Genomic DNA, 26,481 nt, shown 5'->3' with positions numbered 1-26,481 from the left:
ACTCAATGTGTGTGTGTGCATATATATATATATATCATATATATAACACATGAATCTTAATTCCTTAGATTACACACCTGTGTAATACGGTAATCACACAGAACAGAATTTTGCAGTTAAAAGTGAAATTCTGTACTGTGTTCTTTGGTTCCTGTATTTTAAGCCTAACTAGTTGCACCTTGGCTCAGAGCCATACGTGGACTTCCACTTTTTCATACCATTGTCAACTGTTGGTATTCAAATACTTATTTTACTGCTCATTAGCAGATTGTGTACACGAATTTTTCATAACTGATAACTGACTAATTCCCAGTTCTGCACTGAAATCTTAACCAGTCGTTTGGTACATGTGATCAGATTTCTGAGTAAACTGCTTATCATGTTTATAAATGGCGATATTTGCATTTTATCTATATAGTATAGTATAAATTTTCCTCTGATTGAAGGGATATTTTATAACTTTTGGAATGTGTATACAGCATATAGCAAATACAGTAGTCTTAGTACCTCAGTCGGTATAGACGAAGCCCTTTGGTCAGACCTGGGTTCGATTCCCATTCATGACGTGAGGAACCTTTATCTGCTCTTTCGACTAAAGGTGAGTTAGCCGATCTCATATGGAGGTAGAGGGTTTTTCACCTGGAAACTCTAGTCTTTCGTCCCTCAGAAACAGGCAAACAGCCCTGTGAACACACACATGGATCTAGGCATAAAACACATATTTAATCCCCCATTAGGAGGGCTCAACCAAAATTCTTTCCCTTATTGCACAAACCAATTCTCAGCTGCAGATATATGGCTTCATCATGTGGTAAATTTTGTTCCTTTAAATTTGGGAACAGGAAATAAATGGGTCCAGGTCTGAGAAATAGGGTGGGTGAGGCAGACATTGAAAGTCCGAATTGTGTATTGCCTGTTGGGTTTCTTAAGCAGTGTGAGCAGGTGCATTGACCTGAAAAAGCAACATGACTCTGCTGTTTCTCCGCAGAATTTTTCCTTCAATATCGCTTTCAATTCCTTCACAGCTATTGAATAAACTGCTGCAGTAACAATTTCACCTTTTTGAGGTACTTTGCAAGGATGGCATCATCCATATCCCAAAAGACAATGGAAAAGAACCTTTACTGCTGACTCTTGGGTTTGGAACTTCTTTGGCCATGGAGAATCTTTCTGTTTCGCTCGATTGACTGCTGTTTGGTCTCCTGGTCATAGTAATCACTATTTATTTAAATCATCTCGTAAGATGATTTAAATAAATTGATTTAAATTTAATTTTTTTTATTTAATCAAAAAAAATCAGCTAATGCCTTTTATTCCCTTATAGGGAGTAGGCGAGGCCTTTATATCCTATCTAGCTTTTGGAGGCTGAGTGGGCAATTCAATCTCCACCGGTAGCTAATCAGAGATAGCCTGCCCATGTTTATCACTAATTATAGGCAGCCACCGATGAAGAGGCTGGCAAACAAGTGCTGCCATCTCTTGGTGCTTAACCCTAACAGGATATGTTACTGTCTGAAATGTGGGTACTACGGTCAATTTTCTTGAGTTTATGAGACTAAACACCAGAGTTTCTGGGAGGAAAACCGCTTGCCTGTACCAGAGATTGACTAGACTTGAACCTACATCTAACTTCAAGCAGCCAAACACAGAGGAAGCAAGTGCCACTTCCATTGAGCTACACAGGACGTGCCAGTAAAGAAAGGTTTTCTATAAAATAGAAAATTCAATATTACCTGTAGGGTTGAGATTTATTAAGATATCCAAAAAGAGAAGACTTGTTACGTTAGTAGCAATGTTTAAGAATCTCAGATATTCTTCATACACACATCAAAATCAATCAAAATTTCAGATTACAGCACAGTTTTGAATAAATAAAATCAAATCTGCTAATGCCTTTTACTCTAAAAAGGTAGCAGGCATGATGGTTTAGTCCTAACTTTTAAGGTTTAGAGCCTTATAAGGAGTATACAAGCTTGTCCAAAGTAGATTTCTTTGCAAACAGCCATGCCTTATACACATTGGATATCCAATGTGTTCCTTGCTTTGGCATGGTAGATCCCCTTGTCTGTATTCCACTACAGTTCTTATTAGTTAAAAATACTTATGGGTACAATAAACAAAAGAATGACAAACTAAAATATGCTCCTTAGCAAACCACTATTGCACTTGGCTATAACTAACTAACTGGGTCCTATATTTAAGATTGTACAATTTTTGTGAAACAGTCAGCTTCACAGATGAAAAAGCTATCACTGGTCATGTGACTGCTATTGGCTGTATGTTTCTAGGTTAATAACTATTTTTGTTAAGCAATAATGTAAATATCTGATGAGAACCAGCTGTTTCTCGAACTTAGGCTGTCACCCCTTTTGCTGACTATCAATAGAACTGCTGCTCAGCTGTTATCATTATCAGTTAAGCACATGCACAATACTATTGTACTTGCTTAACTGATTTGTGCAGCCTGAAGTAGATATATTTCTTTAATGAAGTAGCAGATCTTATGGGTGATAGATGGCATCTTTTTTTTCTTGGGAAAAATTATAGGTGATGGTATCCATTCATTAAATGTATTCTGGGTACACTCCAAACAGCAAAGTGCATTTATTTGCAAGGAGGAGAACCAGAGCATAATAACTTTATTGGACCACAAAGAATATTTCTCGATATCCATTTCAAATAAATGGCTTTATGGATGATGCCTGATTTATAAGAGAGATCCCATGTTAATTTAATGAGTCAAATAAGCATCTATTTTTCACATAATTTAAAAATAAAATTTTGATATTTATTTTCTAGAATAACAACTTAAAAGAATTAAATGTTAAATATTAGCTTAGTATCAAAATTTTTAAGAGCAATTTTTTGAGATCCATGTATATTACAGTAATTAACACATTTTGATTTTGTAGTGAAATAGTTTTGTATTTCTTGTTAATGGCCCAAGATGGCTTAGGAAGTTTTGATAACATGAATGATATATAACGTTACTTGACTAAAATCATTCTAATGGATATAGTGTAGCATGCAGATGGTGGGTTGTGTTGTAGAGTGTTCTTCTGCAATGAATCCTTGGACTCTGCAGGCGTCATAATAATAACATGAAACAAAAGACTACAGAAATATTTCATAACTTGCATTTTGAGATTGCAGCATCAACATCTAAGAAAATCAACAGACATCAGTTTTAAAATGACAATATATCGATGCAATGTTTATTATACAAAGTGTTCTAATATGGCATTGCAATATTTTCTGTTAATCTAGTATTAAACACTGGCATAAAAATTTTAAATGATGTATCTTCTTGTTTGTTTTCCAACAAACATACAAACAAGGATAGTGACAAAGAAAAATTTTTTTTTTATACAAAGGAAAACTGTTACAAAAAAAGTAGTTACTAAAAATATGTCACTTTTTTTAAAATTTCTATTTCATTGACTGCGCATCTTTGCTACAAAAAACATGTTAGAGTAGTTCTGTATAATACGTGTACAATGAATAAAATAGAATCCAAAGATCACTTTTTCATAAACATATCCATTAATATATATTGCCTGAGTATTTTTCTTAAGTAAATGTCCATTAGCTAATGGAAGAACATTTTTGAGCTAGGACATTGTTTTGCTTTAAATAAAGCATCTGTCGATATTCACATAGGTTCAGGTCATAGCAGTTACACATAAACTTACAAAACTTGCACCCTGCATGGAGGTGTCTTTTCTACATTATCATAAAAGGCAGCACATACATAAAAATGAATTAACATTTGATCATAAACATTAATTATTTATTGAAAAAGAAATTTTAAACAAGAAAAACAATGTTTTTTTTAAATAAATATCACATTAAATAAATGCCCAATTTTATTTATTATTGACATCCGACCTCCCATGGAGTCAAGAATCATTGTTGGAGGGTGCACAAAGCTCATCCATCCATGCCTTAAACTGATCCAATGTGTCTACATTCACAACACACTCAGGCAATGCATCTCCGCCCTCATCAACCACTCTCCATTATTTATTTACTTTTTTTTTTTAAAGGGACTGTTATATAGCACACTTATTAGTAGAGCGAATTACTTTCTCATTAATAGTAGCTGCAAAGAAAGCTTTAATACTATGCTTTATGATTAAGCACAACATACTGAAATCTATTTCTTTCACCACCTCAAGCCATATCACAACAGAGGCCTTCTTCTACAGATGATATATGATCATGTCATTTTTTGTAGTCACAACCACAGGGTTTAAATCATTTAGCTCATCAAAATTACACTTAAAAGTAGAAAGTGATTTTCTTTTCTGAAACACTGTTATGAAGTGTGTATATACACAGCTAACAAATTGGCTTTTTACAAAGCTATCCAACAAACATATTTCTTCTTATTTCTATTTCACAAATTGTTTAGCATTCTTCAATTCTAGCAAATTAAGAGTAACTGTTTTTTAATACTTTGCTTGAAAGTAGAGTTTAAAAACAGCAATCAATACCATGTTACTTAAATTAATTAGAGTGCAGTCCTGGAAATTTTCCTGATTCAGCTAAGACACAAGAAATAACATAAAACAAGCCTAAGTAGAAATTAAGTTGGGCAGTTTTAGAAGGTAATTTTTGAAGCTTTCCAGTACGGAACTGCTTCTCCAGTTCTAATGACTTTGGAAAGGTGATGAAAGGCAAGAGAAACCATAAACTACAATGAACTACTAGTACTGTAAATACAACATAAGGTATAAATAAAAGAAGTGCAAAAAGGATATGTGAACCAGCATATCCAAGCAAAATGGCCAATGTGACAGCACCAGCCTGTTTATCGCTCTTCATATCCCGAGAATTGTTGCTATGAAGTACAGCCTCAGTGCTCAAGGCCAGTGGAATAGCATAAAAAAGTGTAATAAAATCTATATAGCTAGTCTGTGCCATAAAAGAAAACAGGACACTTAGTGGTCCAAAAGTAACAAGAATCAGAACATCCCCCAAAGCAAAATATTTAAGTCCAATACCACCAGTATAAAGAAAAGAGCTGGAGAGACCCCCAAAGTAAACTAAAGCCAAATGTTCCATTGTAGCAGGTGATAACCACACTGTACATATAAATCCTATACATCCCAATGTATATAACATAACTCCTAGCTGCACCATTTCATCTGGAGTTAATATTTTATCAACCAATGTTCTATCATCACTACGTTTGCTATCAATGCCTTTCAGGTAGTCAAAGTATGTGTTAACCACATTTCCTGCTGCATGAACAGAAAGTGCAGTAAAGCATGTCACAATCAGAATGGGCAAATTATAAGTTCCAGTAGCTTTATAACTAAGGGCTACACCCAATGCAACAGGTATTAAAGATGTATTAAAAGACCATGGTCGTAAAGCTTGAACATAAGTTGATAACTTTGATAACTTCTTTGCAGACTTAACATTGGGAATTTGTCCATTATCATTCCAATGGTTGATTTCATCTTTCATGTGATGATGATGACTATTGTTTTTGACATGATTTTCAGAAGCCATGCTTTCTGGTCAGGACCTGAAAAGAAATGTCTTTAGTTTACACATACACTGTGTGTGTATTCATATTTACATGACTGAAAGCCTGCGAAAGTAATTAACAAAAAAAGTTACCTAAGTAATGAGTACATTACAGCAGCTGGAGAGACTGAGATGATCATCAGGCCCAAATCAATACTTCATAAGCTGTTACAAGATATTATACAAGACTCATGCACAACTTGAATACCCTAAGCCTAATGAATGGCATTAAATGCTTAATAATTTATTGTTCTCAAACTACAAGGCATCAGTTTATGAACATTTCTAGAAGCCTGATGTATGAAAAATATGAGTAAAGAACACCAAATCAACCCAGAAGAATTTCATATAACAGAGGTAGATGCATGCAGAAACTTAATATTTATTATTATTACATGACACCTCCAAGGAGTCCAAAGACTCATTGAGGGAGGGCATCTACTCTACGGCTCTGTCTCCACTCAAATCACCAACTACAGCGAATCACATCATCTACACCAACGCCATCTACTGTCCACCACTAATATTTTCAGAGACAATCACAAACATTCTTGTCCACAGTGAGATTCAAACCTGCAGCCTTTTGGCTGGAGAGCAGATATGCTAACCACTTGGACAACTGGGCCAGCACAATTCAAATATCAAAGAAAATACATACAGGCCAACCATTATGAAATATATCTTACATAAATGGGAACAGATTGATCAACTTTGCTTCTTCAAGAAACATGGTTGTTGGCAGTACAATGTTTAATCATAAAAACATTCATAAAATGACCTGGAAGTCTCCTGATAGAAACACCTTCAACCAAATTGATCACATTTTAAGAGATGCAAGATACGTGCCCAACTTGATGGATGTCAGATCTTATAGAGGGACAGATATTGACTGACCACTATCTATTTATATCAAAGATTAGAAACAGAATCGCAAATGTGAGCAAGATGTATGGATTTCATCTAAAAAGTTTAATAATACAAGACTAAAGGAATCAGAAGTCAAAGCCAGATATAGTGAAAAAACAAATGAAAGCTTATCTACTCTAATGAACAGTGTTCATGATTGTGGAAAACTCTCAAGGATGCAGCAGTGATAACAGCAGAGGTACTAGGAAAAGTAGGTAGAGTTGAATATAACCACTGGTTTGATGCAGAATGTGAACATGTGACTAGCAAAAAATGAGGCATACAGACGAATGCAGCAAAGGAACCACACTTGTAAAGCTGTAGTGGCATATTGTATGGCCAGAAAGGAAGAAGAAAGGGTGCATAAGAATAGAAAGAAAAAAAAAAATACTATGAAGATGAATTTATTGAACTGGAAATCTCTGAAGTACAAGTCTTTGGACTACCTGGAGATGTCACGTAATAATAATAAATGCAATTTATATTATCAAAACTACTATCAAAAGTTAAATAGAAGCCAGAAAGACTTCCAGTCTAGAGCAACCATATGTAGGGATAAGGAGGGCATAATCCTGAGTGGGAATGAAATGATACTAAAAAGATGGGTAGAACATTATGAACTATTGAATACTAATATATTTAAACAGTTGGATGACATGGATAACACAGAGAGCCAAACAGAAGATTCAGAAGCAAATGAACCAATACCAACAATTGCTGAAGTGGAAGCAGCTATTGCAAAACTTAAGAATAACAAAGTCCCAGGAATGTAGAAGTGATATTCCTGGGGCTTTGTTATTAGTGATATAGAAGTGATAAAAGCAGAATTAATTAAAAATGTAGGTATAGAATATTTCAGGCAACTGTGTCTACTTATTACCAAAATCTGGATTAATGAAACAATTCCAGATGAATGGAATCTGAGCATCATATCTCCTAATAAGGTGATGTAATGATCTGCTCTAACCTAACAGATAAAGCTTAGGTGTTGACGGAGCACAACACAGCTTGTATACAAGCTGTGTTGCTCTGATGATGATCGAAATATAAGCAGTTAATAAAACACCTTTTGATAAAATAGTTTGTTTGGTGTTAATACCATTAAAAACAAGCTCTGCTCTAACTATAAAGGTTATAGTTATATAACTATAACATAATCAATTCATTATGTACCACCTATAAAATTTTCTCCAACATTCTATTCGAGAGACTTTAAATCTATGTAGAAAATGCTATTGGTGATTATCAATGTGGATTCCATCAAGGAAGATCTACAAATGACCAGATTTTTATGTGCCATATACTTGAAAACTGCAATGAATTTGGAATTGAAACACACCATCTCTTCATAGATTTTAGAGATGCATATGATAGCATAGACAAATATAATTTATTTATTGCAACAAAACTACAGATACCTTGGAAAATTAAAGCTACCATAGAAACACTTAATGTCAGATTAAAATTTCGAATATGTTTTCTGATCCAATACATATAAAAAACGGTGCTTGACACGAGGATTGCTTAGCTTGGTTGTTGTTTAATATAGTGGTGCTGGTATTAATACAAGGTTTTCAGAGGTGCTGGTATTAATACAAGGGAACTATCTTCTACAAGTCGATATGAATTCTGGCATATGCAGATAGATATTATAGGAAAGACCAGTGCCATAATGAGGGCGTGGCAAAAGAGGTGCCCGCCATTGGTGCAAACTAGGTTTGTGGTGCAAAACGTAAAAAATAAAAATAAATAGATATAAAAGTCCACTATTTTATATTGCATTTTTAAATTTCAGCAATACGGCGCTTTAGACATACAAATTCTGCAAACACAGCGGAATTCCACTACATTTGGTAACACTGGTGAGAGTTCCAATTCGTCTCGAGTTAGATGGCAACAACAGTGCCTAATATCACTACTTCCTCGAACATAACATTTCTTTGCAATTGTTCTCGTTTTTGTCTCAAGTAAATTGTTCCGTGCACCATTAACTATTAATGAATGTATTTTCCCATTTTATAATTTTGTAGAATCTCCAAATTCCAGTCTAATCCTAAATATTTGCATAGATAATCTAATACATTCTTCCGTTATCCTCCTAATGTGTCTATCTGCCCATCCCAAGTTTATTACCTTCTATATTATAATTTTAATCCCTTTATGACCTCCTTCGATATCATTCCATCTACCTGAATCCCTCGTTTCATGACCCACTCACAAAAATTATTCGCCAGTCCTTATTTACACCCATCAAACCAAGGATCTAATGAAAATCACAATCTTCCCACCTTCAATACTTTCATTCATCTCTACTTTTTGTAGATAAGAGAATGTCAAAAATCATGTAATTATTATTAGTTTTGTTTCATTCATAAGATCGGTTGTTTTGTTGCTGTGTCATAATTATTGTTAGATATTTTAGCTCGTTTGTGGAACAAAACATACTGAAAAAGACAGATAATTTTGTTGATATACAACATACAGGCATACTGAGTAAGTACTATAAATCAAATGCTTTAATAATACAACTTCTTAATGAAATGTGTGATGAACAAAGACAAGTTATAGTAGACTCTGTAACAAATGCTCGAATGTTGCTCAAATTATTAACAAAATTTAATTTTGTTGCACTATTAATATTTTGGGATACAATATTAGGAAAGATAAATAAAGTAAATTTACTTTTAGAAGGAAAAAAACCACAGTCGAAAATGCTGCGAAAATGATAAACGCTCTAAAAAATTAAATTCAACAGTACAGAAATTATTTTTTTGCTTCGCTTCACAATTCGGCAAAAAGTTTAGCCGAAACAATAAATATTGAAACTTACATTCCAGAAAAGAGACTGCACAAAATAAAAAACATGCCTGGTGAGAAAGCTACTGATGATTTGTTTGCCATGAATGAAACTGCATTACTAAAAAAGAAATGTGTGAAGTTTTAGATCTAATACTCATACAACTCAATGATAGATTTACTGCTTTAAAAGAGGTCGCAAATGAATTCAGTTTTTTAAATGGACATGCTTTAAAAATTATGCGGCTAGATGATCACAAACAATGCGCAGCTGACCTGGCATTGAAATATAATAGCAACTTAGATGCTCCAGAATTTGTATGCGAAATTGAGAGTTTCAAATATCAAGCCATGGAAGTTTTTGAAAATTTAGGCAATATGAACACTTTTCAAATCTTGCAAAAACATTACAAACTCTCATTACAAAACACGTATCCAAATTCAGACACAGTATTAAGGATTTTCATAACAATGCCTGTAACAACAGCTTCCTGCGAACATTCATTTAGCAAATTGAAAATTGTAAAATCGTACCTTCGTTCTTCTATTGGACAAGAGTGATTGATAAACATGTCTACAATATCAATTGAAAAAGATATTGCAAAAACATGAAATTATGACGATATAATAGATGTGTTTGCAAATGAAAAAGCTAGAAAAATTTCTTTATAAAATATGCTGAACTTATTTGTTTTTATTATATTATTTTATATTATACCTATGTAGTGTATTTCTTTAATTTATTTGTCATTGAATATGAATAAAAATTTTTCTTATTTAATAGATTATTTATTTATACAAATACATAATTGGATTTACAGGCAACACATTTTGATGGGGTTAATAGTAAGTATTTAACATATTGCATTTAGTAAAACTTAACTTGTTACATTTAAATTTTTCAAAATTTTTGTCATTTTTGGGTTGGGGAGGACGCAAGTTAGACACTTGCCATAGGCGCTTCATACCCTCATTACGGCACTGGGAAGGACACAAAAAACAATGAAAGAAACTTTTATTAGTTTAGAAAAGGCAGCAAAGAAAATGCCTCTGCAGATTAACCAAAAAACATCCAAATAACAAGAAAACTTGTGATGATAATCCTTCTCAAGTTGAAATTTCCGTTCTGTTATTGGCACCGCACCACAGCCCCATGTAGTGCCTTGGCATCCCATTTGAGTTTCATAACTCACTATGAGGTGTGGTCGTTACCCCCATTCTCAATCATGTGTAATTGTCTATGAAGCGTTGTGTTCTTAAGACCAATTTGCCTGTTTGCGGGAGGAAAAACCTTACGGTCCACACCCATGACTGGCTAACTTGGCTATGTCTGAGAAAGATCCTAAGCTCCTCACATCAGCGACGAGAATCGAACCCAGGAAACTCCTTTCCTAGGCATACGGTTGCGGAGCAGTCAAATTAAAACTGATTCATATAAATTTGAAACCATACATATCTTTATATACTTGGGATCCAAAGTTAACTGCAAAAATGATATCAGTGTTGAGATTCAGAGACTCATTCTTTCTGTGAATAGATGTCTATATAGACTTAAACACTCAAAGTGACATTTGATCTCAAGAAAAACAAAAATAACTATGTACAAAGTGCTTATAAGACCAGTATTAACTTATTCTTCTAAACGCTGGGTATTATTGAAGGCTGATGAAAGATTGCAAGGTCTGTTTGAAAGAAGGGTTCTCAAAAACATGTTTTTAAAGCAGTATAAGAGAATCGAATGTGGAGAAAAGGCACAATTATGAATTCTACAGATTGTTTAATAAGCTAGACATTAAGTACATTAAAATCAATAGATTAAATTGGGCAGGGTATATTATATGCATGGATAATAATAGTTGGCAAGATATTCGATGCTAGGCCAAAAAGAAAAAGGAAAATTGGAAGAGCTAAATTGAGATGAGAAGATGGAGTGATCCAGGATATTAAGACTCTGAGAGTTAAAAATTGGAGGAACTTAGCAATGAATAAGGCTGGCTGGCAGAAGTTTCTGAGAGGCTGGGCACACATTATCAAGCCAATGATGATGATGATAAAAGGCACTTCACTATGAATTTGCCAAGGGTGCTAAAAACTTAGCTACACTGCTGTCATTCAGTAAATATTACTGTATTTAAAAAACACTGCCAAAGTTATGTCAGGCTTTTCACAAAGTACAGCATTAACGAATAAGTTATTTAACTAGTATATTTTATTTAGCTTGCTTTTTTTTTTTTTAAATATAAATATTAATTCCCACATACAAGAGGTTACAAAGTCTACAGTGCATCAGTGCTGTGTGCAGGCAAGTAACATATCTAACTGTAAAGCAACATCAAATTCAATGAATATATGACAATCATTTGTTGTTTGCTAAAGACATTCAAATGTCAAACAGAATTAAATTAACATTATTTACATTACAAATCATTAGTTAATGAAGAATGAGAAATGGAGAAATTTACAATAAATTGTTTCTGAAGAAATTTAGAAACAATTTATATTAAGCAACCAATGAAAATAGAAACCAAAACACAGGTCCACATGTGAAAGCAACAATTAATTAAAATAGCAAATGGAAAGTATTATACAAACTCAAACTGCAATGAATCTTGCCATGACTTTTGAACAGAAAACTTATACCTGTCACCAAGAAATATTTAAACCTTCATTAGCTGAAGTAGAAGAAAGTATCAAAAGCAAAGAAACAATAAAGCAGAGGTAGTGATGGAGTAGTGGCTGAACTCAAATATGGTGGTAATTAACTACAGAAATACATGCCCTCAGAATGGAAAGAATCACTAATCATCATACCAATATATAAAAAAGGAAATAAACAACATCATCAAATTCCTGATATGTACCCTCAAGGGCTGTACAGGATATGATAGTATTACATGAAAAACTTACATCACCACTAACTTCCTTTCTACAATTTTCCTGCAAATCAATCTGTTACCTGTGAAGACTCCAACATTATTAGATCTTCTTTTTAGATCTTCCAATTCTTTGCCAACCAGATGGTAACCTACATTTCTCAGTCTATAGAAAGAAGACTCATACAGGCCATTATATCCATGCGGAATCTCATCAGCATCCCAGTCAAAAGGCAGGAACTATTAAAACACTGGTTCATCGGCCCCACTCCTTTTGTTCTTCAGACAATCTTTTACAAAAATAACTACAATATATAACTTCTTCTTTTCTATCTAATGGTTATAAGAATTGCTTCATTAAAAGAACTTTGAGTAGTTTTAATATGTCTTCCTCTTCAAACACAGAAGAAATAACGTGCATTACTATCCCTTATGTATAAGGCATCAGTGAACATATAGCAAAAGTTTTAAAACCGCTGAATATTTTTGTTGCCTTTCGACTGTTTAGAAAAATCTCTACCTTTCTCACTTCTCCTAAGGACAAGCTTCCACATCTTAATCATCCAGGTGTCTACCAGATTCCGTGCTTTTGTGGATTATCTTATTTCGGACAAATGGAAAGATCTGCCTCTATTCGGCTAGAAGAACACCAATCTTATATTGAATACTTTAAACCTGAAAAGTCTGGACTTGCAGAGCATCTTAAAAAAACGCCTTTATAAAGAAACATATGAAACTCTACTTCATTCTCCTAACTTAAACAGATCCGACGGCTTATGTCTATCCCCTTTATGGGAGATAGGAAAGATTAGCTGATTTGTAAAGCACTAACTTTTTATTTATTTATTTATTTTTTTTTTTAAGGAAATTTATTGACCTTTTTAGTTATCTTACACCAGCTACTTAGGTGGCACTTTTTGGAATTGTCAGTTATTGTTTAATTTGAGCTTAATGTACTGAAGATGCCTGTGACACACAGGCGAAAATTATACTATTAAATAATCTTTGTACGTGAGTTTTTTCCATTATTAATTTTGTATCGATATGTCTACTCACGGTATACCGCTTTTAAAACTCCAATATTATTAGATATATTTCTCTCTCCTAAGGCATATTTTACCGTATCAATATCCATCTATATCTTGGTTTTCCTCTGGGTCTTTTTCCTGCCAACATGGAAGAAAACACTTGTTTTGCTAATCTTTCCTCTCCCATTCTGTTTAAGTGACCATACCACCTGAGACAAACATGAATGTGAAAATTACAGAGGGATATTGCTTCTGCCAAAAGCCTACAAAATTCCTCCTCCCTCCCTCCCACTCAAGAAAGGTTTTTATAAACCTACAGTAAATTAACACCCTGGATGGGCTTTTTTTTATATTTTTTTTTTATTAATTTTATATATTTATACATGATGAAAAGGAACCATACCATAGAAAACACAAGAGAATACGAAACAAAATTCTGAAGAAAGTGATTGACAGTTGACCAGATTTTTACACTATGACAAATTTTACAGAAAAAAACATGATAGCTCATAGAAAAAGCTGGGGCAGTATTAAATGAACTTGGAATATCTGTTAAGAAAATAAATTTAATCAAAATTTGCACTATTGACCTGGAGCATGGTATTACCTAACAGAATTAGATCTGAATCTTTTGATATGAAGACAAGATTGAAACAAGGAGATATCCTTTCACCAATGATATTTAATTTAGCTTTAGAAAGTGTATCAGAGAAACTGTAATATTAAAACATTCAGATCAATGATGTTTGTTTAGCTGGAGAAAATGCCGAAGACATTAAGAATAACATTTAGAAAACTTAAAAATTGCTGTTGATAAACTAGGATTACAAATTAATCAAGATAAAAAACCAAATATGTAAAAGTATGTAAAAACAACCAAGGAAAAAATGACTAATTTATAATTGATAACCAGAAATTAAAAAATGCCACTTCCATCAAATATCTTGAAACACTGATTACTAGAGATGATACCATTAGTATGAAAATACAAGCTACAGTACCTTCCAAAATTCTCTCAAGCAGAGTTAAAACCGAATTAACAAGACAATGACATATTATTTTTTGTGGACCTACAGCCAACAGACTAAGATGCAAAAGCCTTGTAAATCTTTGAAAACAAAATCCTTAGAAAAGTTCTGTACCAAGTGAATGGAGAAGACAATCAGGAATTATACCAACCCTACAGAAAAAAATACTAATATTAGAAGATGAAAATGGATGACATATTACAGATAAAAAAGGCACAGTAGAAAGGGGCAGACAATATTTTTCACAACCGTATAACACCACAAGAACTGTTGAAACACTATTACATGGAAGCCAGAAGAACATGAAGAAGAAAGTATTTCAGAAATACAAAATACGGCAGCTAAGTGTTTGGCCAGTTTGTAAGTATGGAAACCAATCATATCAACTAATGCAGTGTTTCTCAACCTTCAGATATCTGCGTACTCCCTTCTTAAATTTTTCGTTATTACCAAGTACCCCTTATCAAAATAATAATAATAAATAAATAAAGTATATTTCATTGTAAATGTCTATTTTATTTGAATTTATATGTTCATGTAAACAAAAAATATGATTTATTTTTAATAGAACAAAATTTAGAATAGGTTCCTCTTCATTTCCGGTCCATGAAAATCCACATTTCAAGTAATTCATATAATATGAAGATTTTTCATCTTCTTCCTAGTCGGTTCTCTAGAGATGTCAGACGACACACCCTTATCAATTTCATTTGATCCAGATCAATGTTTTCTTGTTGCTTACAGCTTGTATTAGCTATATTGCTCTCTTTTGTGCATTTTATAAATCCAGTCTTTAACCAATGATCCATACGTAAGAATTTGAAAGCTAAAAAAAATACCGTATTTACTCGAATATAACTAACTTTTTTTCCTGAAATTAAAGCTAAAAAACTGTGGTGCGAGCAAGATATATGCGGGGATTTTCGGAAACTAAAGTTTTCAGAAAAAAAAAAAATTTTTCCCCCTTAATAATGATTCCATGCATTAATGATGCATAGCTGAAAATTGCCAGGTACCCCCCCCCCCCCCACTGAAGACCTTTCGCATACCCACACTTAGAGAAACACTGAACTAGTGGGTTCAAGGATGTCTAAGATTATATAGTTATAGTTTAATGATGAAGACTGGGTTTATTTGGCAAATAAGAAGACATCAAAATAAGAATAAGAAACTACAATGGAAGGAGACCTCCATGTAGCCTTCTAAGGAATGGAGAGAACTAACCAGGGCTTCTGACCTAATGTCCAATCTTCACCCTTCTTGTCATGCAACCCTGTTAGGTATCTACCAGGATACTGAACAAATGAGGATGGGCTAGTAATTTGGAATTTAGCCAACTAAATTGTAATCTTACTGGCTTAAACTACAATGTAAAATGATGATGCAACATGATAGAATTTCATGACAAGTGGGGCATTGCCCAGTTAAACAAGGTCCCCATTCTTTGTGCCAAGGAACCAGGGCAAACAGCACAAAGTCAGCTACTGGAACAAATCCTAGAATGCATCATAACTCAACATCAGCAGAGCTTAAGATTAATACTATCAATGTAAGATGCATCACTGGAAAAGAAATGTACTACATTGACATAACAGGAGTAATCGAAACAAAGAAATCAAGCACAATCTAACAAATAAGCTTAGATGTTGACGGTTATTCATTACTTATTTTTTAATGGTATTAACAACACCAAAATATTTCGCTGAATCTCAAACACAGCTAGTATATGCTGTCGTGAATGCTAGCTGTGTTGTGCTCTGATGATGCTGATTTGGAATTCAGCGAAATAAAATCAGTTAATAAAACATCTTTGGATATAGGGTTGGCAAGATGGATAGGAGGCTGGTTGATGGAGAAATATCAGAGAGTAGAGTCCAAAAGACAGCCTGTGACTAGTGGTGTACCGCAGGGTTCTGTTCTTGAACCACTGCTGTTTAATTTGTTCATTTATGATATAGGGAAAGATCTGAGCAGAATGGTTCATTTGTTTGCTAATGATGCAAAGTTGGATAGGGCAATAGTGAATGCAGAAGATGTCAAAATTTTGCAGGATGATTTGGATAGATTGGAGGTCTAGGCTAAGGAGAATGGATGTCAATTTAATGTGGTAAATTTAAGGTTATGCATTTTGGGGTGAAAAGATTAGCAGCAGTATACCACATTGGTGGAACTGTACTCCAGGAGATTGATGAGACCAGGGATTTGGGAGTGTTGGTGGATAGAGAGTTGAAATTTAGGGGGCACATTGCAAAAGTGGCTAAATCAGCTCATCAAATCACTTGGTTGCTAAAGAGTACTTTGGCAAGCAGAGACAAGAAAGCCTTGATGAGACATCATCTCGACTACTGCGCCCAGATTTGGTCGCCTGGGTTTCTTCTTGATGGGGATGAGGTTGAGAGGATCCAGAGGTGAGTGACCAAGATGATAGCAGGTCTATGGAATGAACCTTATGAGAACAGGTTGAAGATTTGTGGGTTGCAGAAATTGGTTGATAGGCGGAAAAGGGGAGATATGATTGAAACATTCAAATTACTGAAGGGTTTCTATAAGATTAATTCAGAGGATATTTTTGAGAACAGGACTAGTGATGGGAGGACTAGGGGACATCCATAGAAGCTGGGCAAGAGTGTGGTTAGCAAAGGTGTTAGAGCTAGGTTTTTTACTTTTAGAGTGGTGAATGAGTTCAAGGCAAAGTATGATAGATACTGTGTGAATGTCGAATAGTTGGGATGGACATGATGTTTAGGGCCTCCCTCGATGAGTCTAAGGAATCCTTGGAGTCGCCTGTAGTAATAATAATAAAAAAATTGTTTGGTGTTGTTAATACCGTTAACCCCTTAACGTACCAATAAAAAATCAGAAAGCGGTCATTTTTCTGCCAATTTTTTGGGGGCAAGGGTGATTTGCTGGATCAAATTCATCTTATTTGAAAAATAATGATGAATTTGTGCAAATGCAAACAAAATAGCCGATACATGCAGTTGGCAACTTTTCTCGGCTGAAAGGAAATAGGCACAAGATTGTCTAGCTTCTATATTCGGTTGTATTTATATGTGAAACCAAAATTCAAAATCAATTTTGGTGCAATAAACAAAAGACGCGTCACAGACGTCTTTGTATGTTAAGGGGTTAAAAACATGTAAACGAAAACAAAAACAGGTGAGATCTTTCTAAGCAATAAATACAAAATGCTATATTCATCCAACAACAATCAGGTAAAAGAATTAGTAGCTATAATATTCAATACTAAAAATGAGGATAATCTTCTTGAATGGCAGGCAATATCAAGTAGAGTGATGTGGGGCAAAAATATTAGAATGTGGTACTGGACAATGAGATTTATTTGTCCTTATGGTCCCACAGAAGGTTCTACTAAGGAAGAAATGGAATAATTTTTCGAGGCATTAGAGAAGGCAGCTGACACAATGAAAAAGGAAAACCTGGAGATCTAAAAATCTTGGAGACACATAGAAATGTTTTAGCAAAATCTGGAGGAAAGAGCAAAATTAATAATAATAGTAGGTACCTACTGGATTTCTGTTCATGACATGGACTAGTTATTATTAACACCACATTCCAGCATAAAAATGGCACAAATTCACATGGAGAGAAGATACAAGAAATACAAAGCCTCATTGCCTATGTTATAGTTGATGTTTTTCTACTGGTTCAGGACACAAGGATATACAGAGGATTTGAAATAGGAAGTGATCATTATTTCGTTTTGAACAGGATAAAATTGAATTTCATACTGAAAAGACGTGTGTAAGAAAGTTTTAAAATGAATCAAAGTTGAGCAGCTTTTAAAGGTAAACTGTAGACTCAAATACACAAACATCATTCAAGAAAAAAAATTAAAGAATTTGAGAACAAGAAACCTTCATGGCACACCCTGAAGAAAACATTGATTGATTCAGCCAGAGTCATGTGGTGAGGTTGTCTGTAAGCATAGAAACATCAGAACTCCATGTGGACTCAGGAAGTTAAACAGGCAGCCAAGGGGGGGGGGAAGCATGTCAAAAGTTCCTGGTAAGTAAGTCAGCTTGTGCTCTTCGAGAATACAGAGAGAAATGTAAGAAAGTGAAGAACTGTGTAAAACTAGCCAAAACAAAAGTCATGGGAAGACTTCATTAAGAATATAGATAAATATTCAGAAGGTGGCGAATATTCTGCCCAAAAACATTTGATATACAGAAAGCTTGTTTTATAGAAATGTAATTATGTACAGATGTCAACAAATCTAAGAGATATGATGTTAAAATTTTGGAAGCAAAGAAGGATGTTTTATAAAAAAAAAACAAAAAAACATCACTACCATCAGATAGTGGCCCTTGTTTAGTCTCTTTGTTGAATGCTGCTTAAATTTGGCTACCAGTGGAAATAAGGCTAAAGTGGCCTCATCTACTCCCTATGAAGAAATAAATGCATTAGCTGATACTTAAATATAAAGAGCTAATAAGCTTCATTTCGGCGATATAAACATTATTTAAATTAAGGGGATACTAAATCCCACATTGTTTTAAAACCGAATAAGAAACTCAAAGATTTGGAATCAGAGAGTTTCATGCCGATATAGAAAACTATAAAGTATCGGCGACACAGGCGTTAACCAATGCAAGTGACCCTAGTACGTAGTACAATACCGGACAACTCGTAGCAAAGGAGGTGAAGTTCTGATCGCTATTCTTAGGTATTTTCCATAATGTAAAAACACATTTCCTAGGAAATGTATGCTGTTATTACATTATGGAGGGAGGTCACTACCCAGACCGGTTTCAGCCTTTTTTGAAGGTTCATCAGTGAGTAGCTAGACCATATTGATAATGGAGTGTATAGCGAAAAGAACTTATATACTCTGCAGTACGAGTTTCCAAATAGGTGCAACCTATTTTGAGTTTCTTATTCGGTTTTAAAACAATGTGGGATTTAGTATCCCCTTAATTTAAATAGCATTAGCTGATTTTTTTTTAAATTTTTTTTTTATATAATGCAAAGGTGTAATTTCTGAGAATTATTAATCAATTAAACATGTGCTGGAAGGATAGGAAAGCCAAGTAAAAAAGGGAGACAAACAGCAATAAATTTAAAATAGAGAGAAATATGAAAATGAATATGATTTGACAATTCTGATAGCTTGATGTTAGCTATTTTGCATGTGATCTCCCAAATTTTACAAATAATTCGTGGAATCAGAAACAATAAGGGGGAAAAAAGTACCATTAGTCATCACTAATAATCTGGCCCAAATTAAAGTCATAATTAAGGCTGATTTTAATTAATGTTTATATCATTATTATAAGATATGTATCTAAGAAATGCATTGCCAATTTAGTCTTATGGGTACCAAACAAGTGATCATTATGGGTGACTTTAATTTTCCAAACATAGATTGGGTAGAAGAAAAATCTCATGATAAGAAAGAAGAGGAATTTATTGAATTGTTGCAAGAAAACTTTCTCAAGCAACATGTGAATGAAGGAACTCGAGGCCAAAGCGTGTTGGATTTGCTCACTGTGCCAGAATGGGTCTCTGTTAAGAATAAGGCTATTTTGCCACCAATTGGTGACAGTAATCATGCTATGCTTTCTTAGAGAGCATTAAATTGTTGATGCTCCAATTAAAACAGGTTATATGCTGAAATACAAAGCTGGAAATTATGATCAACTTAGGAGAATACTATCTTTGGTGCCATGGTATCTGTTACTGAATAGGAAAAATGTCAGCAAAGCATGGGAATCTTTGAAAGTGCTTAAATGAGGCGGTATCTGAATGTATCCCTAGTGTTTGAGGAATAAATAGGTTGGGAGTGAAATCGATGTGCAACCACTTTAAGCAAGAGATCCACAAGAAAAAGATGATGTGGAAAGAATATCATGAGAATAAGAGCGAGAGGAGTTATGAAATATATAAAGCTCAGGCCAGAAAAGTAACTAGTATCGTGCAGAAAGCTAAATCAGAGTATGAAAAGAAATTGGTCATGCAAGTTAAAGACAATCCAAAAGAATTTTACCATTATGCTGCAAGCAAAAGAAAGAATGAATGTGAAAGAATAACTTTATTAAATGCAGATGGTATTCGAGTATCAGAAGCTAATGAGATTGTTCAGTTAATAAGTGCTCACTTTGCTAAGATATATCAACCAGGTGTATGCAACATGGTGCACAGTGCTACTGCTACATTGGATGAAGCGTTGGGGTTCATGAAAATGCGGTTGAAGAGCTGTTGCATAACCTGCATAAGAATTTGTTTATAGGGACAGATGGAATATCCACCCGTTTGCTAAAAGAATGTTCAGCCGAATTGGCTAGGCCTTTCACATGGTTTTATTACTTGAGTCTCAGATCAGGAATGATATCACAGGAATGGAAGGAATTCATGATAGCTCCACTGAACAAGGGTGATGCAAAAACTGATGTTCTACCTATCAACTTATCAATATCTCTGGTGTGGTAGTGAACATTTCAGAGAAGTTGGTAAGAACTCACATACAGAAATGGGTAGACAAACATGCTATACTCTACAAGGAGCAGCACAGGTTTACTAAAGGATGTTATGGTTTAGCAATTTGCTCATATTTTATAACAATGTTATGGCTGAGTTGGATAAAGGGAATGAATACACTATGATAATGCTGGATATTTCTAAGGCATTTTGATAGGATACCACATGAAAGGCTGTTGCATAAATTGGAGAATATGGCATTAGAATGTAAACTCTTGACTTGGATCAGGGGATAGTTGACAGACAGACATCTCAAAAAGTGGTGTACAGTGGGTGTGAATCTGCCAGATTTAAGGTGACCAGTGGTGTACCTCAGGGTTCAGTCTATTCGTTATTATTGACTTATATATTACCATTATTGTTCAATCTATACATTAATGATATCAGGCAAGGCAATCAGGGATGCTATTGATATTCAGCACTTACAAAATGATTTGAATAGTCTGGAAATTTAGGAAAATGGCTGTCAGTTCAATGTTAGTAAGTGTAAAGTTATGCACTTGGACTTGATTAGAGTACCAGCTCATGTTATATTAGTGGGGTTATGCTACAAGAAACTGAGGAGGCAAGGGATCTTGGCATATTGGTGGATAGGAATTTGAAGTTCAAAGGTCACAAAGCAAAAGTTGTGAATACAACTCAGAGGATAATTGCAATGTTGAAACAAACCTTGACATGCAAGGATAAGGAAGTCATTTTGCCTCTTTATAAAGCTTTGATATGACCACACATGGATTATTGTGTGCAGATTTGGTCTCCCGGGTTCTAAGGGGATAAAGAAGCTGTGGAAAGGTTGAAAAGAAGAGTTACAAAGATTATATCCAGATTATGGGATTTAGATTATGAGGACAGATTGCAAGTATGTGGATTACAGACTCTGATTAACAGGAGAAAGAGGGTGATATGATAGAGGTCTATAAACTTTTGAATGGGTGTTATAGGATATCATCTGATGAAATTTTTTGTTATATAGAAGGTGGGGAGAAAACACAGATGTATCAATGGAAGTTAAGTTTGTTCACAGTCAAGAAAGGGATAAGAGCTAGGTTTGTTTTCTCCCAGAGAGCACTGAGTGAGTGAGTGGAATAGTTTGCCTTTAGAGATAGTGAGTGCATATAGTGTGAATGAATTTAAGATAAGGTATGATGGCTGGTTAGGGTGATTTATAGCCTCCGTCGATGAGTCCTTGACTCCCTAGAGATCTCAGATAATAATAATGATAATAATATTTCCATGGAGAAGGGACTTGTCGAGGGAGCACATCACTTATACCATGTGATACCTTCTATTGAATTCATTCACACAAAATATACCCCACCTTCAAAGGCAAGTCATTTCAGTCACATACCACTCTACTGAAAGAAAAATCTAGCTCTTACCCAATTCTTCACTACATTATTCTCAACTTTTATGAATACTCTCTTGTCCTCTTCCAACCCTCTATAAAATAATAAATAACAACTGCTGTATCCCTGTATGACCAAAGTTTGTAAGTCTCTTTCATGTTACCCCTCTTTTCCTGTTCGCAAGTATATGCAGACCATAAATTCTCGGTCTCTCTCTTCATAATCTACACTACACATTCTCGATATCATCATTAACACTCTCCCTCCACTGTGTCTGCCTCACCTTGGAAACTAAACCAGATCTGTTCACAACAGTCCAAATGAGATATCATATCAAGGCCTTGTAAAGAAGCAAAATGACTTCTTTATTCTTACATGTCAATATTCATTTCATTACTGCAATTATCCTCTGAGTTGTATTCACAATTCTTGTTAAATGGCCTCCTAAACTTCAACTTCCTGTCTACTAAAACTCCAAAATCCCTTGCGTGATCAGTTGTCTAGCGTAATACTGCCAATATAGTATGTCATTAAATACCTCATTATACCAAACTGCATGAATTTACATTTAATAACATTAAACTGCCAGCCATTTTCACATGGCCACAATTCCAGCTTATTTAAATCATTCTACAAATACTGCATATGTCCATTGCATTCCCATTTTTGATGATGCCCAATTTTGCATCATCAGCAAAGAGCTAAATTTCTCCTATCCTTCATTATGTCATTAATGTAAATATTGAATAATAATAATAATGGACCAAGGACAGATCTCAGGTGTATACCACTGGTCACTTTAAATCTTGCCCTAACATCCCCCATACACCGATTTTTGATATCTGTCAAGCAGCCATCCTCTTATCTTAACTAGTAATTTATAATCCAATCCAACATCCTCCAATTTATGCAACTCTTCCATGCTGAATATTGTCAAAAGCTTTAGCAAAGTCCATATTATGGTGTATCCATTCCCCTTATCTAACCCAATCATCACATTATTATCAAATGTGAACAAGTTGCTCAAACATGACCTTCCATTAGCAAACCCATGCTGTTCACTGCAAAGTATAGATTTTCTGTATACAATCTCTTACCAACTTTTTCAAAATCTTTACTACCATTCCAGAGATACTGATAAGTCGATAGTCAGGCATATCGGTTTTTGCACCACCCTTGTGTTATGGGATTAGCATACATTCATTCCACTCCTATGGAATCTTCTCTATGCTGAGATTCAAATTATAGAGCCACTAAGTGACTCTTTCAATAGTTCTTTTCCTTTGAAAAGATGAGATAATACTCCCTCTCTGTTGTTAATATTAACTAATATTTGTTTTGAGTTTGCATTAAAAAATCGTTTTCTTATAAATCTATAGTGTTTCACATGTCTACAACCGTACTAGTTTGTCAATCACCACTGAGAAGTATGTAATCTATTATCCAAAAGTTAACATACCTATTTTATATCATTTAGACTCTGCTGCTTGCTCAGAATACACATTAAATAATTCAATTTAATTAATATTAAACTCAATTCTTAATTAATGTACATGTGATTATTTTGATTTATAATTTTTAAACTGCATTTTGTATAGCATGCAACTCATATAGGAAAATTAAAATCAGGCTTATATGATTTAATTCCATTAAGTTCTAATTTAAGAGCAAAACAAACTGTAATCAAAAATACCATGAGATAAAATTCTTAAAATAGTTTGCATATTGAAATTAATTATACCACTACATTAAGCTGGTACTATTAATGGAAGTCAAGAATGAGCCAATTTAGAACATAAACAAATATGTCTTATAACAAAAATAAATAAATACATAAAATAAAAATTAATAATAATTCTGGATGAAGTAATAAATACACAAATACTCACGTGTCAAAGTTATTAAGAATAATATTATATACCCAGGGTTTGGGAAGAATGCCAGCACTCAAAATACTGAAAAAGAAAAATTGTAACTAAGTATTCAAGTATACTAATTATTACTGCATAGGAACCTCCACTCAACATAATATCTATTGTACTCTCCTTGAACACATTAACAAAGCATTCATAACAGACTTTGGAAACCTCCCATAAAAAAAAAAAAAAAAAAAAAAAAAAAAAAAAAAACCCAATCTCCTCTGAACTTCGACCATCTATCTATCTAATTGATGAAGCTAGGAATAAAATCTCTAGCTCCAATTTTCTGGAATTGGAGTACAACATGGTACACAGTTTGTAATCTTTTCATCCTAAAATGAATACACAACTTTACACTTTTCCACAGTAAACTGGTACCTTATCTTTTATCCATACATCAGCCTATTTAATTCATCCTGTAATCTTTACATTGCCTTGATTAGCTATTATGCTAACTAATTTTGCATCATCAGTAAACAAAAGAATATTTCCCTTCATATTATTTCATATATCATTGATCTACAAATTAAACAGTGGTTCAAGAACAAAGCCTTGTGGTACATTACTAGCCACCTACATTTTCCTGGATCCACCACATACAGAAGGAGATGGATATGAGCCATGCTCATATCCATCTCCATTGTTTCAATTTGCTTAAGAGTCCAATGTTAACAGAATGCCATGTGGCATTCTGTTAACATGTCAAATAACTTTGTAGTCATTCCCTTTATCTAACTCAACTATTACTATTATAAAACGTTAGTAAATTCTAACATGAATTGCCCTCCTCAAAGCCACCCCCCCCAATACTAAGAGTATCATATTCTCATCCAGCAATTCCAGGATTCTATTTTTGACTAACTTTTCCAATACATTTACTACCACTCTTGAGATACTGATTGGTCTATAATTTTTTAATGCAAATATCCTATTGCAGTCTTGGAGCCTCCTTTATATGATGGAATTATTTTGCCTTCCTTCCACTTCCTTGAGCATTTTACCAGTACTGAGACAAGTTAAACAGTCTGGGGTCAGAGGCAATGCCAACTGTTTTGCAAACTCTCACAATACACGAGCTGATAACTCATCTAATCTGAAAGCCATATCTAGATTGAGATTCTGTAATATTCAATATACTTCCAATCACTTTCCTTATCCGAGTCTTGTACTACTCATTAGATTGTGTGATCACCTTGCTTCCGTTGAGACTATGTGGCAGCTGCTTCATACCCCGCACCATTCAGGTGTGATGTGCGGGCACCAAATCGTCCACAGATGACATCTATTGAGACTCATCCTCTTTGGCTTGTTCTGGTTGCTATGAAAGTTGCAAATGGGTCCACCACATTCTTGAAATGGTTAGACCATCATTTTTGTTCAGATTTGGATTATGTTTGAGCATCTCACATGCTTCTTTAAATTTCCTCTCAAACTAGGTTTTGGTGCAGTGTAGGGACTTGGTTCCTTTCCAATCAATTCTGTGGTATGTTTGGAGAGTGTGGACAGAAAGGCTGGTTTTTCCAAAATGTAGGTATTTAACGTGTCTTTTATCTGTAATTTAGAGGATCTTTGGAAGAACTGAGTAGGTGTCTTAATTAGCAGCCACACTCAAGGAATTGGTAGGTCATTCCCCTTCCTACATAAAAAAAATACACAACATTTCATAAACAAAATTAAAAACATTACACTCAATGACCAAGATTTATTAGTCAGCTTTGACACAACTTCCCTTTTCACCAATGTTCCGATCAATGATACTATCTTGCTCTTACAGAACATATTTCCACATAACATAACGGCCCACTTTGCCCACATACTCCGCTCTGGATATTATTATTATTATTATTAAGAGAGACCTCCAGGGAGTCAGAGACTCATCGAGGGAGGCCACATACTACACACACCAGCTATCATACTTAATTTTGAATTCATTCACACTGCTTGCACTCACAACATCCAATGGCAATCCATTCCAATCACGCACCACCCTCCGAGAGAAAAATCTAGCCCTTACACCCTTCTTGGCAGCCTTCATTCTCAGCTTCCAAGGATGCCCTCTCGTCCTTTCCTCATCTTCCATAAATTGAAAAATCCCATCAATTGAAATCCTGTATGACCCTTTCAGCAGTTTGTAAGTCTCAATCATATCACCCCTCTTTCTCCTGTTTGCTAGTGTCTGCAATCTACAAATTCTCAACCTGTGTTCATAATCAGTATTCCACAATCCTGATATCATTTTCAACACTAGCCTTTGTACGCTCTCCAATATATCAGAAACCAGGAGGCTAGACCTGCACGCAATAGTCCAAGTGAGGTCTTATCAAGGCCTTGTAAAGAGGCAAAAAAAAAACATCCTTATCTTTACATGTGAACGTTCGTTTGAGCATTGCAATTATCTTTTGAGTTGTATTTGCAATCTTTGCCACATGGCCCCTGAACTTCAACTTCCTATTTATTAACACTCCACGATCCCTAGCCTCATCAGTTTCTTCTAGCCTAATCCCACCAATATAATATGACATTAGATAGGTAATCATACTGAAATG

General features: G+C 34.4%; 1 protein-coding gene across 4 annotated transcripts in view; it reads right to left on the bottom strand.

The window, feature by feature from the left end:
- Positions 1-3,121: 3,121 nt before the first annotated feature.
- heix (UbiA prenyltransferase domain-containing heix) overlaps positions 3,122-26,481 on the bottom strand; it is a 68,167-nt gene continuing 44,807 nt past the window's right edge. For all 4 annotated transcript variants that reach the window (XM_090407610.1, XM_090407586.1, XM_090407594.1 and 1 more), the window contains exons 2-3: positions 23,906-23,971; positions 3,122-5,536 (exon numbers count right to left, since the gene is read on the bottom strand). In XM_090407610.1, coding sequence (XP_090263736.1) covers positions 4,510-5,520 — 1,011 coding nt within the window. In that variant the 5' untranslated portion in view covers positions 5,521-5,536; positions 23,906-23,971 and the 3' untranslated portion in view covers positions 3,122-4,509. The remainder of the gene's footprint in view (positions 5,537-23,905; positions 23,972-26,481) is intronic.

Source organism: Typopeltis vanoorti, chromosome 2 (genome assembly GCF_054136105.1).
Source record: "Typopeltis vanoorti isolate ZY-2024b chromosome 2, IOZ_Tvanoo_1.0, whole genome shotgun sequence".
NCBI classification, from domain to species: domain Eukaryota; kingdom Metazoa; phylum Arthropoda; class Arachnida; order Uropygi; family Thelyphonidae; genus Typopeltis; species Typopeltis vanoorti.
Note: the sequence above shows the minus strand (reverse complement) of the source record. Positions and strands in the feature narration are given on the sequence as shown.